The 15,415-nt window shown below is 46.8% G+C and overlaps 1 protein-coding gene across 5 annotated transcripts in view; it reads left to right on the forward strand.

Moving 5' to 3' along the window:
- Positions 1-2,971: 2,971 nt before the first annotated feature.
- EML1 (EMAP like 1) overlaps positions 2,972-15,415 on the forward strand; it is a 139,655-nt gene continuing 127,211 nt past the window's right edge. For 3 of the 5 annotated variants that reach the window (XM_082620207.1, XM_082620203.1, XM_082620204.1), the window contains exon 1: positions 2,972-3,130. In XM_082620207.1, coding sequence (XP_082476333.1) covers positions 3,064-3,130 — 67 coding nt within the window. In that variant the 5' untranslated portion in view covers positions 2,972-3,063. The remainder of the gene's footprint in view (positions 3,131-15,415) is intronic. The other 2 variants (XM_082620206.1, XM_082620205.1) reach the window with 2 other exon arrangements.

The following is a 15,415-nucleotide window of genomic DNA, read 5'->3' on the forward strand; positions in this document are numbered from 1 at the left end:
TATTCCCCAACCTTCCTTTGTTGGGGTCACCAAATGTCATACCTTTAACATTATAAATCAGGAATGCTGACATTCTTAAAGAGAATCATCTTTTGATCATTTATTCATGATCATCACTTCATTTCCAAGTTTGAGAATGCCACATATCAATTTTTTAATACCAATGATCCAAAATATCCTAATGTATAAAACCACAAAGTAGAGTAGCGATAGCATAAAGATCGGACTAGAAGGGAAGAAAGATGGGAAATGAGAAAAGAGAGAAGGGCCAAGTTCAAATGTGCACGTGTGCTCAGAACCCCTCCTGCACAGTACCTGCCTCTTGCTTTCGGGATGCAGAGGGTCAACTTGTACTGGGCGGGGGTCGAGGCTTCATGTGACGCTTCTGCCACCTCCGCCCTCAATATTTGGCACCTATTTCCTTTCCCTGCCAAAGTTCTGAAATGTGCATCTACATGTGCTCTCCTCTTTTTTTTTTTTTTTTTTGGCCACTCCACGCGGCACTCAGGACCTTAGTTCCCCGATCAGGGATCGAACCCATGCCACCTGCAGTGGAAGTGCAGAGTCTTAACCACTGGACCACCAGGGAAGTCCCCATGTGCTCTCCTTTTGACGTCCAGCAGCCCGGCTCCTGTCCCCACTGCTTCACCAAGATGCTCCAAGTGACCTGGGAGCCCTCTGCCACCAGACTGAAGCCCTTTCCCCAGGCTCATCCTCTTCGACCTGTCCTCTAGAGAAACCTGTGAAAAGGCCCACCTCCTTGCAAATTTCTGTGCTCTTCGTAACGAGACAACCTGCTAGGCTGATCGTCCTACCTCTTTGACAGCTCCTCTGGAATGTCCTTCTCCTTTTCCAAGGATCTTCCCAGCTCCTTTCTGACCTTCCATTCTTTCCTTTACAGTTCATGTACAGCCTCTTTGCTGACAATTCCCACATCCCCATTCTTTCACTGGCCAGCTGGTCTGCATCCCCCGTTGCTGTGGGGCATTTCTAACAGGAGGTTTGCTGTCCTCGCTTGCTTGGCCTCTCTGTCTCTCCAGCTGTATCGTCCTGGAGCAGTTTCCCTCTGGCCGGTCCCTCAGCCTCTTTCTTCCCTCTGACTGTCTGGGCCCTGAGTGTCTGGTTTCTGGAGCACTGCAGACACCCTGGGTGGCTCCAGCTCCAGGCCACGGCCCCTGTGGTCCGATTCACACTCAGACTCATCTCTAACACTGCTCGTGCCAGCCTCCCTCCGCCTGCTGCCAGGTCTGGCTCAGGCTCCTCTGCCGGCTCTCGGGACCTCTCTTACCGTGCCCCTCTCTCTCTGCGCACTCCTATTCCCCACTATCTATGTACAGCCTGTCTGCTCTTGTCCGGCCAGCCCTTGGCCTGTCAGCAGGCCCGGCTCCTTCTCTCCTCCACAATCACTAACGCTGTCCTTCAAACACCAGGTCACAGTCAAATCCACAGCACCTGCAGCCCTTGAGCGAGCCCCCCACCTCCCCATGTACTTTTCCTCTTTTATTATTTATTTATTTTTACATCTTTATTGGAGTATAATTGCTTTACAGTGGTGTGAACAATCCCTCTCGCTTTCTCTGCTTGGTCTCCCTGACTGGGACCTGGATAAGGGCTTCAAGCTCTCCCTTCTGCCCGCAGCATCTAATGCCAGTCATGCTACCCCATGTGCCAAACACACCAGGCACACCACCAGAGACCCATCCCTGACAGCATCTTCTGCTTTTGCAAAGACAGGCCTCTATCCGCCTCTGAACCCCAGTGAGGCCCCCAGGTTTTCCTAATAGTAACTTTTTACTCGGCTCTCATTTCACCTACTTGTGTTCAACTTACAGGAATTAACACCTACAACTCGGACCTACTCAGAATTTTACATGTAAGTGAATTATAACTATTGTGTAACCGGGAGCATACATGTTATGCGGTCTGTTCTGGACAAAGCCAGAGGATCACCAAACTCATGTTCTTCTCTCTTGCATCCTGCTTTGTTATTTGCCAGCATCTTTACTTCAGGCCATGGGCACTGAAACTCAAACCATTAACCTGGCATGTGTACTCAGGGAATGGAAAAGTTACAAACCCGTGGATGTGTGCGTTTATCTCCTACTATGATATTTTGTCCCAACTCTTCGTCTCTCTGAGATAGAGTAAATACAGATTTCCGTGGGTCCTGTAACAAGCTAACAAGTGTGTAATGTGACAAATCTGCACCCCAGGGGCTGATCAGAGTGGGAGAGAACAGAGCAGATGTTTTAGCTCCTTTAAAGGCCGTAGCCTTTCCAGCCTGACATTACCAGGGCCTCTTTTTGAAGTGGGAACCGCATCTTTTATCGGCCCAAGAGCGGAGTCACAAGCCCTGTGCTAATTCTCACACGAGGCAGGGCCGTGCTGCGGCGGAAGACGTGCGGAAAGAGGGGCGCGCCTCGCAGGACGAGGCCAAAATCGGAGTTGCTGCGACGTGGAAAGACAGCCGAAATGAGCTCGCGAGTTGTCCATGTTTGGTCCCGGAGCCGCCCGCGCGCGCGGAGATAGCGCCCCCGGGGAGCGTGGTCTCCGGCGTCCGCAGGAGGGGTTGCCCGGGCCTGGGCGACGCCCCCGCTCCCCGCGCGCCGGCTCCCACGTCTCCGCCTCTCCTTTGTCCCCGCGCCCCCCGCGTCCCGCCCTCCTGGGGGGCGCCAGCGACCGCGCGGGGAGGCGGGGCCTGGCCGCGGCGCTCCCGCAGCATCCTGGCCCCGGCCGCGCGCCGCCTTGGGCTCCCGGGACCCGGCAGCCCCGGCAGCCCCGCCCGCCCGCCCGCTTCCCCGCCCCGTCCCGTCCCGTCCCCGCCCCCGCCCGGCCACGTCCCCCGCGGAGGCCGCCCCCTGGCGGGCAGAGCGGGCGCCGGGCTCGCGCGGCGGCAGCGGCGGCGGCGGGCCCGGGGTTGCCATGGTAACCGGCAGCGGCCGCCGCCACAGCAGGGCCGGCCCCAGCGCCAGCGCCGGCCGCGGCTCGGCGCGGCTCAGTGTGGGGGTGAGCGGCGGCGGCGCGGCCGGGCCGTGGAAGCGGGCGCTGCCCGGCGGCCTCAGCATGGAGGACGGCTTCTCGAGCTACAGCAGCCTGTACGACACATCCTCGCTGCTCCAGTTCTGCAACGGTGAGGGGCGGCGGCCGGCTGGGCGGGGGCCGCGGCCGGGAGCGGGCCGAGGGGCGAGGCCGGGTGGCCGGGGAGGCCGTGCAAAGTTGCTGCGGAGGGGCGCGCGGTTCCCGCCGCCGCGGGCGCATTGTGCTGGGCCGCGGGCCCCGGGCCGCGCCTCGCTGCGCCCCCGCCCCGCCCCGCCCGGCTCCCGTCCCGGCTTCGGCCAGTGCGCGCGGGGCGGCCGATCCCGGGGAGACCCGCGCGAGCGCACCGGCCGGGCAGCGCGGGGGGAGGCCCGGCCGCCCCGGGGCTCCGGGGACGTGTTGCTTTCTGCTTCCAAACTCACATCTGTTTGGAAATGTCTGGATGAAGAACTCGGAAAACAAATCACTTAATAACGAAACACTCCTTCGAGGATGTGCGCAGTGTTTGTCGCGGGTGGACCCTCAGGATCCATTCAGTTCTACTTTGATGAAATCATCACAGTTCCCTGCAATCTAGAGCTTTTTAAATGGACAGGCAAAGTGAACCTGGCTTAAAAGTGTTTCGACTGTTTTGTTTACGGGGTGATAGATTTATTTATTTATTTATTTATTTTTACAGGATGGAAATATTAATAGCTACCAATATGGCATCTTTAAAAAAATATAAAATCCTACATGCTTGAAAGATTTTAATCTCACTTGCAGGGTTGAAAAAGATTTTCACAGCAGACTGCATAGTTTATCAGAACATGATGTGTGATAATTCATGCACAAAAGTTAACCATACAGTTTTTTATGTGTCGGATTTACTGCTTTATTAGAGGATCCCAAAAGTTTGTTAAAGAAAAAAAATGTGTGTTTTATGGAATTTGTTTATGGTGCAGTCGGAATAATTTGGAATTCTAGATGCTTTGACAACTCGAGCAATTTATTTTGCAATTGTAATTGTGATTTAGGGGAATTTTTCTAGTTATTCAACACCTGTTTGCAAATTGGAGGTATTAGCCTTGGCAGTAAAGGTCACTGGGTTGATTCCTCCTCTGTCATGATATTTTAATCTCTGGTGACATTTATCATCTTTTTCATGGAAGAGTATATATTCTGATAGTTTTGGCAGCTTATAATTGTCCTATTAATCACACGTGAGCCTTCATTAACTTGTAATGCCCTCTTCAGTGGAAAGGAAGAAGGTTTTGGCTCTCTCTCCACATTTAACAACATTTCAGAGTTGAAGGCAGACAGAATGTATTTGGTGCTCTGCTGGCCACTGGAATCCTTTATACAATACATAGTTTAGAGTCACGGGAACGGTTTTACTCTGCACATATTGGAGCAGTTGTTTGGGGCTGGTCATATTGTTTCTAAACAGCCACTCAGTCATCAAATTGACCTACACATCTATTCATGAATGTTTTGGTCTTCTGCCTTTTCTTGTTAATTGCTAGGTTAGCGATATCGGTAAGGAATTTTACTGGTAACGGTGTCAAGAAGAAAGTAAAAACCAGCTCTTATATTGTATGGCTAACAGTTTAAAGAAAAATGACTTTATTATTTATTTATTGAAGCACAGTTGATTTATCAATACAATGTTGTGTTAAATTCTGCTGTAGAGCAAAGTGACTCAGTTATACAGTATATACATTCTTTTTCATATTCTTTTCCATTATGGGTTATCTCAGGATACTGAATATAGTTCCGTGGGCTATACAGTAGGACCTTGCTATTTATCCCTTCTATATGTAATAGTTTGCATCTGCTAATCCCGAAGTCCTAATCCATCCTTCCCCCAACCACCCTTGAAAAAAATGACTAGAATCAAGCAATAAGATCAGTTCAAAATACAATCAAATCACAACTGTTGAATTGCTTTTCTTAAAAAGCTCAGCTCTGTGTTTATTTTTTGGTTACCTTATGAATAAAGTTTAAAGCAAGAGTAGCCTATCAGGCAGAAATGAATGTTAACTGGTGATGTCTTAGGCAGCAGATGTTTTGATGTGAAATTATTCATTTTTAAGAGGCTTCCATTAAGTGAAAATATAAATGAATACAATCCAGTTAATGACTATGATGATTCAATTAAAGCAGTGGATCACAGAAACACCATTTCACCAAGAACTAAATTAAACATTTGGATGTTTTATTAGCTACATTGAAAAAAAATTTTTTTTTTAAATTAGAGATTTACATGACAGTGGCAGGACTACAGCAGTGTAATAGATGAACTCATAAATTTTCATATGTTGGGTACACTCCATGCTTTTGATAGTGACAGGAACTAAAAAGTCATAGTTGTGTATTAGCTTCAGAAAATACAACCCATACTTATTTGTATGACTGTCACAGTTAACGTACTCCTGGTGAGATAAAGATAGAAGTTAGTAATAAAAATGAGAAGGAAGGAAGAAAAAACGTTGTTGTAATGAGTGAAATCTCTTTTATCCTTATACTTTTTTTCCCTTACTATCTCTCCTACTTAATTTGTAATGGATATTAAATGTGAATGTAGGCAGTATCTAGCCTCCTGAAAAGACTATCCATTCTCATCTTTTAGATACTGGCCTTCTCATTTAAGTAGAAAATGTGTGCCATGTTTTTTCTTCGAACTGTTTAGAACTCTGTAAAGTGAGCTAGAAATCACAAACTTCTTTTATTGCCCTAAGAAAAACTACAGTAGTTGGAAAGTGGACTAAAGCTGGCATTTATAAGACAGTTTGTCGTTTGGGAAATACTGACCATCCTTTATTGCATTTTTTTCTTCAGAGCCTTCCCTTGACATAGGTAGAATTCCCATCCTCCTTTACGTAGGAAGAAACTGACGCTCAAAGAGATTTTTCTGACTTTATAAGGCCACACAACTAGTAAAGCTTGGATACCAGTATGATTTCTTTGTTTTAATAACAGCTATAGAGACACATGGGCTCAGTAGTTGTGGTGCACGGGCTTAGTTGCTCCGCGGCCTGTAGGATCTTCCCAGACCAGGGATCGAACCTGGGTCCCCTGCATTGGCAGGTGGATTCTTAACCACTGCACCACCAGGGAAGTCCCATGACTCTTTTTGAATTATGGTTTTCTCAGGGTATATGACAAGTAGTGGGATTGCTGGGTCATATGGTAATTCTCTTTTTAGTTTTTTAAGGAACCTCCATACTGTTCTCCATAGTGGCTGTATCAGTTTACGTTCCCACCAACAGTGCAAGAGGGTTCTCTTTTCTCCACACCCTCTCCAGCAGTTATTGTTTGTAGATTTCCTGATGATGGCCATTCTGACTGGTGTGAGGTGATACCTCATTGTAGTTTTGATTTGCATTTCTCTAATGATTAGTGATGTTGAGCATCCTTTCATGTGTTTGTGGGCAATCTGTATATCTTCTTTGGAGAAATGTCTATTTAGGTCTTCCACCCATTTTTGGATTGGGTTGTTTGTTTCTTTGCTATTGAGCTGCATGAGCTGCTTGTAAATTTTGGAGATTAATCCTTTGTCGGTTTCTTCATTTGCTAATATTTTCTCCCATTCCGAGGGTTGTCTTTTCGTCTTGTTTATGGTTTCCTTTGCTGTGCAAAAGATTTTTTAAGTTTCATTAGGTCCCATTTGTTTAGTTTTGTTTTTATTTCCAGTTCTCTAGGAGATGGGTCAAAAAGGATCTTGCTGTGATTTATGTCATTGGGTGTTCTGCCTATATTTTCCTCTAAGAGTTTTATAGTGTCTGGCCTTACATTTAGGTCCTTAATCCGTTTTGAGTTTATTTTTGTGTATGGTGTTAGGGAGTGTTCTAATTTCATTCTTTTACGTGTAGCTGTCTAGTTTTCCCAGCACCACTTATTGAAGAGGCTGTGTTTTCTCCATTGTATATTCTTGCCTCCGTTATCAAAAATAAGGTGACCATATGTGTGTGGGTTTATCTCTGGGTTTTCTATCTTGTTCCATCGATCTATATTTCTGTTTTTGTGCCAGTACCATACTGTCTTGATTACTGTAGCTTTGTAGTATAGTTTGAAGTCAGCGAGCCTGATTCCTCCAGCTTGGTTTTTCTTTCTCAAGATTGCTTTGGCTATTGGGGGTCTTTTGTGTTTCCATACAAATTATGAAATTTTTTGTTCTAGGTCTGTGAAAAATGGCATTGGTAGTTTGATAGGGATTGCATTGAATCTGTAGATTGCTTTGGGTAGTATAGTCATTTTTGCAATGTTGATTCTGCCAGTCCAAGCACATGGCATATCTCTCCATCTGTTTGTATCACCTTTAATTTCTTTCATCAGTGTTTTATAGTTTTCTGCATACAGGTCTTTTGTCTCCTTAGGTAGGTTTATTCCTAGGTGTTTATGTTTGGCTAGGTATTTTATTCTTTTTGTTGCAGTGGTAAATGGGAGTGTTTCCTTAATATCTCCTTCAGATTTTTCATCATTAGTGTATAGGAATGCCGGCGATTTCTGTGTATTAATTTTGTATCCTGCTACTTTACCACATTCATTGATTAGCTCGAGTAGTTTTCTGGTAGCATCTTTAGGATTCTCTATGTGTAGTATCATGTCATCTGCAAACAGTGACAGCTTTATTTCTTCTTTTCCAATTTGGATTCCTTTTATTTCTTTTTCTTCTCTGATTGCTGTGGCTAAAACTTCCAAAACTATGTTGAATAATAGTGGTGAAAGGGGACAACCTTGTCTTGTTCCTGATCTTAGTGGAAATGGTTTCACTTTTTCACCATTGAGAACGATGTTGGCTGTGGGTTTGTCATATATGGCCTTTATTATGTTGAGGCTAAGCCCTTTTTTTTGCTTACTTTTACATTTTCTTTTTGAGGAGGAATTTCCTCCAGCCCAAGATGATTGTAATCTGTATCGTAATGCTGTAAATAATCCCAACACTTATGTAAAATATTTCAGTGTTATAATAACATGGAAGTTAGTCATTGCCTTAAAGGTTACGATTTTGGCTGATAGCTTTTTTTCCATCTCGCCTGGAAAGGTGTTGTGAGAGACCTTATCAGCTTCCTTCTAGATCCTATGCATGGAGTATCTACCACTTCCTGGTGCAGCTGGGCTTCTTCCCGTGTAGGTGATACCTGTTAATAACCATGGCTGGTCAAGTCCACACTCACAACCTGCTGCTCCCAATGACATTCTCAAGTCAGTATAATCATCTTTTGAGCTACTGCCATTTATTTTTTTCTAGTTGTGAAATGAAAACTTGTTTTCATTTCTAAACATTTATATTGGGGGAGTTAAGAATACTTTATTTAAAATCTTAGAAATAGTTTGGCATCTGTAATTCTGACCACCTTCTCTTTACTATGATTAGGATAGGATTTTCAAGTTGGCAAATAGTTGGGTTTGAAACGGCATCAAGGACCTTGTGTGAGGAAATCACTCTGAACTCAACAACATGAAGTATTTTCAGACCTCTTCCGTATTCTTATGTGGTGGCAGAGGACTGATCTAGGCTTTCTCTGATAGCAAAATCTGTAGAAAATGCTTTCATGGGAGAGTGCATAGCAAGCACCCGTGCTAAGCAAGAACTTCTAATTGATACACTTGGTATTCCGGCAAGGAATTTATTTTATAGCCAAACCACGAGCATTTATGACATTATGAACAGACCCGAGCATTTTGGTGGAGAATTCACAAAACTATGCTTAAAAGTAACCATTAGTTGGTTATTAATTTTTGAGATGGTGTAAGCCTTTTCATATAGTCTTTTAAAAAAATAAACATTTTAGTTGAGTAGAGGATGGATAAAAGAAAAATAACATCTTTGTTTCTACTGTTACAGTCTGTTCGAGCTAATAAAACTAGAAGCGTAAAAACTTAATCATGGATAGCATTGAAAATTGAACATTAAAGCAATTGCTTTTATTAGCAAAACAGCTTCTCCAAGGACTTAAAATCAATGGTAATTTGTACTACTTACAAAAATTCTTTCAGGAAAACTGTGGTTATTCATCTTAAAAATCCTAGCTTATTAATAGAGGATTTCTAGGATTTGTAAAGTGTTTTAAATGCCACCAGAAACATGGATAATAAAAAAGTGTGCCGTAAACCTTAAATGCTATATAATTATTATCAATATACCCTCCCCCCAGAGCTTCATGTTTTTCTTGCTAGATATTGGACACGTACATTTAATATTCTGCTGAAAGCAGCATGTTTGTTTTAATATCATGTAGGACTGGGTCTGTCGTTATGTGCCGGCAGGAGCCAGCACACATCCTCCTTGGCTTACTTTAAAGAAATAGCTCTTTAGAAGTTTATCTTTCTTTAAAGTATTTATTTTTCCATTAAGAGTTAGGTAGACATACTTCCAATTGTGTTTCCTCTCAAGCTGTATCTTTACTGGAAAATACTATTTGTGTGGAAAACCACATTTTTACAGAGTACTTAGTCGTGTCTTAAAATGCAGTAGCACATTTTTTTCTGCCAGTTTTCTGGAGAAGATTTAAACTCTCTGACTTTAATAAACTACCCCCTCTGTGAAGGGGCACATTTGACCGTTACCCTTGGATGATGCAAGAGGGCAAGGACGCCAAGCCCAGAGGCTGCCCACGGTGGGGAGTTCCACAGGAGACCTTGGCTACCTGCAGAGGGGGAGAGAACGGGAGGTGCCAGCCCTCCGAGGGGTGGGGGCCAGATCGTTGTGCATCACTGCGGTGTGGTCCAGGACTGGCTGTGTCCTTCATGCTGTGCCCTCTGGAGGGGAAGGCATTATTGTCCTGGACTGCAAATTATTCCCACAAAAAACCTTTCGAGGACAATGGGCAGCTCACATGAAAGATAATGACGGTAGAGACGGTTAGGCAGGCATTCATGGAGAGAGAGGCCTTTAAGTTCACTTGGCAAATGGAGCCAATTTCGAGTGAATCCCTACAATGTGCACAGGACAATGAAAAATGTTTAAAACATGGTTTTCCCTAGAAACATTAGATTTCCCTAGTCATTGTCCTACACTCTTTCTCCCGGCCTCCCATCTCCATGGGCCTGGGAGGTTCTGCTCCCCCAGTATCTCATCATCTCTCCCTGTGCTTTAGCGCAGACCTTGGTCAGTTCTCATCTGGGGTTTGTTGTAAGGACTGCAGCCCCACACTAGCCTTTCCGCCTCCAGTCTCAGCTCCTTTTCTTATTGAACAAGTGGTTGAGTATCCACCGTGCTCATCACGACATGGATCTGAGGGTTCCAGCAACACGCCAGGTCCACGTGGTCCTTGCTTTCAGGAAGCCGGAGTTGCTTTTGGGGAACTGGCCGCTCATCGTCATGCTCACAAGTTGTTTAATGACCCCGGGAATAGATGGTGCTCAGGAGAAGCGTAAGGAGTGTGGCCAGGCTTCGGGCTGAGGAAGGCCTGCGTGAGCTCTTTGTGGGATGAGGGGAAGCCACTCACTGACGGGGTTGGGGAGAGGGCTTGGGGAGAGGGCGGGCAAGAGCATTCCAGACTGGGTGGGAAGCCCGGAGGGGTGGGGGGGGAGGACCTTTTGGAAACTGAAAGAAAGTCTCCTGTGGTGAAAGAAAAAGGAGCGGAGCTTGAAATGAGGCTCGGTGTGTCCTGTGGGGCCTTTCGGCCACGTTGAGGAGTTTGGTCTTATTTCCAAGGAGCAGAGAGAATGTGCTGGAGAATTCTGAGGCACGAGAGTGACGTGGTCAGATATGCAGGGATTTTTGGAGGACGGCTGTCCCTGGAGCATGGAGGGGCGGCCGGAAGAGCAGGGGAGGGTGGAGGAGGGAGGCTGTTGTGTGAACCCAGGGAGAGGCGATGGTGATTTCCACCAGATGGGGGTACTTAGGGGCTGACCTCACCTGGACTTAAGTCATTACAAGCGGGAGGAGGAGGAGTCAAGGATGCCGCCCGGGCTCCTGACTCATCCACGCAAGTGAGTGCCATGGGCCCAGGTAGAAGGACCTAGAAGGACCGGCATGTGGACGGTGGTTCAGTTGGGGCTTGTGGGACATAGAAGCCGACGGGCTCAGTAGGCTGTAGGATGTGGGGACCGGAGCCTGGGAGACGTCCGGACTGGAGATAAAAAGTTTGAGAGCCATCAGTATACAGACGGTAACAGAATCCACGTTGAAGATGAGCTCACCTAAGGTGAAATTAGCTGCTGGGAATGCTCCTCCTGGAAGACAGATCTGATCTGGAAAACCACCTCCTGTTGCAGAGCCTTCAGGGCCCCCTCCTTCCCCTTTGGCGCCCAAAGCCCCCAGGGGGGCAGCTGCCTGTCTCAGCCGACTCCGAGCTCCTTCTCCTGCCACCACCCCGGCTCCCAAGTGTTGTGAGGTGTCCTTTCTGGGTGGCCACATAAACCCCTGTCATCGTGATGATCCCAGAGGCCTGTCATGGCGGTTTATTTTCAGATCTCCCGTTAGACTGGCACCACTTTCCAGGCAGAGGCTCCCAGTGGTCACGTTTGTGCTTTTTGGCTCCTAAGCTGAGCCTGCGCCTGGTGGGTTTCCTGATGGATACTGTGTGTGTGTGAAATACACACACACCAGTCGAAACGCTTCCCATGTAACATGTGCACTAAATTGAGGTTAAACAGGGAAAGCACTCGTGCCACTCTTCTGTATGCTTGAAATAATGTGTATACATATTTTATATTATATATCACATATGTGTATAAGTACACATGCATACATATTGGTGCCCGTGTCACAGGAATGTAGATACACACGCGCACACGCGTGACATTTAACTCTTCCTCACCAAAGAACTAGTAGACTTAGGCATTGCAGGCAAGGAAACATTACGGGTAAAACCCAGAAACATACGGATGTGGGACAGTGCAGAGACTGGCCAGGTGGAGTCAGACTCCCCTGTACAAACAGTACAGAAAGCCCCAGCTGGACACGGGTCCACTTGACTCAATAAGTAGAAACACTTGCAAGAAGCCTGGGGTGGTTTAACAGACTTAACACAAATTATATTCAGCCAAAGGAACCGACACAAGGAAGTAGTTCTTGGCAAAACCGGCATTTTTAGCAGTAAAAAAAAATTTGGACTGTTAAATTAACCCCCCAAAGTTATTTTGTGTAACACGAATTTTACCATTTCTAGAAAAATATGCTCCAGACGAGAAGCAGTTGGGTATAGTTAGGACTGTCGTTTGCTGTAGCATCTCTGTACATATTAGCCCAATTACAGTGTCAGCAACAGTTGAAAATCCTTAGGAATGGAACTTAGCGATGATACTTCGTGTAATATCAAGTTTCTCGTAATGCTTACCTATCCCGTGTGTAAAACATGGAGACTGCTCCCCTGGGAATGTACGGGCAATATAATAAAGCTAATGATCTGTGAGCGTGGCTTCACCAAATTAGTCCTTTAGATAGTAATTACGCAGCCTTGCCCACACTCCGCTGCTCTCAAAGACTAAAATCTGCTCTGTGTGTCGTTTCTTTGCCTTCCTAGAAAACGGCCTCGTATTGAGTTGATATAATTTAATTATATAAAAATATGTGTTCAGACTGCATCTTGTACTTAATTATAGCTCTGACACTACAGAGTTGTTATTTCCCAGCCAGAGCTTGTGCTTCTTCAAAGTGGGGGCCACGTCCCATTCATCTTTCTCTGCCCACCGCCGTGCGCGTGCGTGCGCGCGCGTGCGCTGTGGCGGGGAGGAGCGGGAGACCCAGGCAGTGCTGGAGGTCCCACCAGGCAGCCTCAGGTGTCACAGAGTCTGAGCACTTACAGGTGTCCCCTGTTTAACCCTCATTCCACGCCTTCGAGGTGGCTGCTGTGATCATCTGCGTTGTGACTGGTGAGGAAACGGAGCCCTAAAAGTTTAGGTAACTTGTTTGGTCTTATTTCCAAGGAGCAGAGAGAATGTGCTGGAGAATTTTGAGGCAAGAGAGTGACATGGTCAGATATGCAGGGATTTTTGGAGGACGGCTGTCCCTGGAGCATGGAGGGGCGGCCGGAAGAGCAGGGGAGGGTGGAGGAGGGAGGCTGTTGTGTGAACCCAGGGAGAGGCGATGGTGATTTCCACCAGAGGGGGTACTGGCTGGTCCTTTTCAGAGCTGGGATTTGAACCCAGGCATCTGGCTCCACGGTCCACAGGCTACGAAGTGCTCAGTTGTGTTTGATGAATGAGCAACGGATCAAAAGATGGGACCGGTCCCAGACACGAAGGTGTGGGAGGTGTTTTTCATTGGCCCCTTGCTTCTGGGAGAGGCCACACACCGATTACTAGTCCAGATCTGAGTTCCTTCCACTGGAGTGCTGAGAGGGTCTCCGAACTAGTTCCTCGTCTTCACCCACGTTTCCCTTCAAATCACACCACTAACGCACTTTCTAAAGCAGGAGTCTCGTTTATCTCTGAGTTACCCAAAGTCCCGTGGAAGCTACCCATGGCTCTGAGGATGCAGGGCTGAGTCCGTGAACAACCTCCCGCCTGCTTCCCTGACGCAGGGCGGCGTCTCCTCCCAGGTGCCTTGGAGGCTGCCCCCTGGGCTCCGGGTAGTGTCTGGAGGCGCAGGGCTGGTTGACGTGCGTCCTCACATGCTGTGCCCCTGCCCTCCCTGCAGGGACCCTTCCCCAATCCTCCTTTACCTTTAGAGCCTGGCTCCATGCCCTGGAGGCCTCCCTGGTGCATACTGAATTTAGGCGAGGTTCTCTTGGTGCCCCGAGCCCAGTGCTGTGTCTCGGTGCGCCGCAAACCTTGATTTCCCTCCAGACCAACAGTTCCCAGAGGAGCACATCGTGGACCCTCAGCCCCTGTGTGCTGAACCAAAGAGTGAGTCATTTCAGAGTGGAAATATGAAGCGGTCATTTGGTCTGGTAATTGCCCACTTTGAAAGTTTTAACACGCTCTCTACATAGCCCCCTCCCCTGCGGTGACCAAGCATTAAGGAAACTGTTCAGTCTTTCTGTCGGTAGTTCTGGTTCTTTCCATTTTTCTCCAGCAGCCTCATCCCATTTATTACTCTCTTCCTCTTCTTAGAGCGCTTTTTTAGTTTTTAATTGTGGTAAAATACACAACATGAAATTGACCCTGTTAACCATTTTCAAGTGTACAGTTCACCAGCATGAAGTACATTCACATGGTTGTGCAACCATCACGAGCATCCGTCCACGGAACTCTTCTCATTTTGCAAAACTGAAACTTTGTCCCCATTAAACAATAAATCCCATTCTTCCCTCCTCTGGCCCTGGCACCCTCCATTCACTTTCTGTCTCTAAGAATTTGATTACTCTAGGGACCTCATATAAGTAGAATCCTACAGTATTTGTCCTTTTGTAACTGGCTTATTTCCCTTGCACAACCTTTTGTGAAACTCTAGTTTCATGAGTTACAGAATCCCAAACCGAACAATGTCTGACTAAGGGTTCAAAGCTGGGTGCCAGGGGAGGGGGGTAATTACCTCAAAGTTCGAGGCTGTCAGAGTCCCTGCTGGGGTGTCACCAGATCACACCCACGTGTGTTACCAGCAGCTCTGCTCAGCCTGTGTAAAGTCTAAGCATCTTATCTCTGGAATCCCTGCAGTAAAAAGTGTGCTCTTCCCCCAGAGCTAACATCAGGGCAAAGCCGGACTCAAGAAGGGTGGTGCAGAGTCCTGGAAACAGGGCTCAGACTCCAAACTGCCCTGTACACCATCAAACAGCAACAGAGGCCACTTTGACAAGCAGAGAATGGTAACAAGTGTCTAAGCTCTCTTAGGAATGGGGGGGTGGGGGGGAAATTTTAGGGCAGTTTAGAAAGATGATGAGGGGCATATGTTTGCTAAAGAAATTCCAGGACATATGCCTTCTGATCACCAATAGCGTACATTCTCTCTCAACTAGCTAAGAATCTAAGAAAGGAAACAACAGATGTGAGGCCTATGCTCTAGGAAGGATCTGGACTGGAGTCTTGGAATATCTCTGAGTTTTTGTTCTTTTTTTTTTAAAAGATTGCTGTTGCACATTTGGCACGATCTACTGACATGAGTGTCTGATTGGAGCATCACACTCACAGGACTGTTTAAAAAGATGAGCAGGCGTAGGCTACACACGTCCAGAATGAGTCATTAACTCTTGAGAATTAGCACAAAAGATTGTGTGCATTTCTTTCAAGACCTTCTATAATCTATCACCAGATTACATTCCCGAGGTTCAAAGCATGGGCTTTGGAGACAGATAGGTCTGGGTTCAAATCATGATTCTGCCAATATGAAGAAAAAGCACCCTGACCCCATTCTCCTCCCTCCCTCCCATCTGCTGCTCTGTGCCCCATTGGGCAAACGGAGAGGGGAGCCAGGGAACAAGGGGCTGTGTTGCAATCCCCTACCCCTGCCAGAGTTAGCCTCCCAGCACAGAGGACAGGGAAGGGTCTGAGGGCAATCACAAGGGGTCCA

Source organism: Mesoplodon mirus, assembly GCF_964341445.2.
Source record: "Mesoplodon mirus genome assembly, chromosome: 4".
Classification (NCBI taxonomy): Eukaryota; Metazoa; Chordata; class Mammalia; order Artiodactyla; family Ziphiidae; genus Mesoplodon; species Mesoplodon mirus.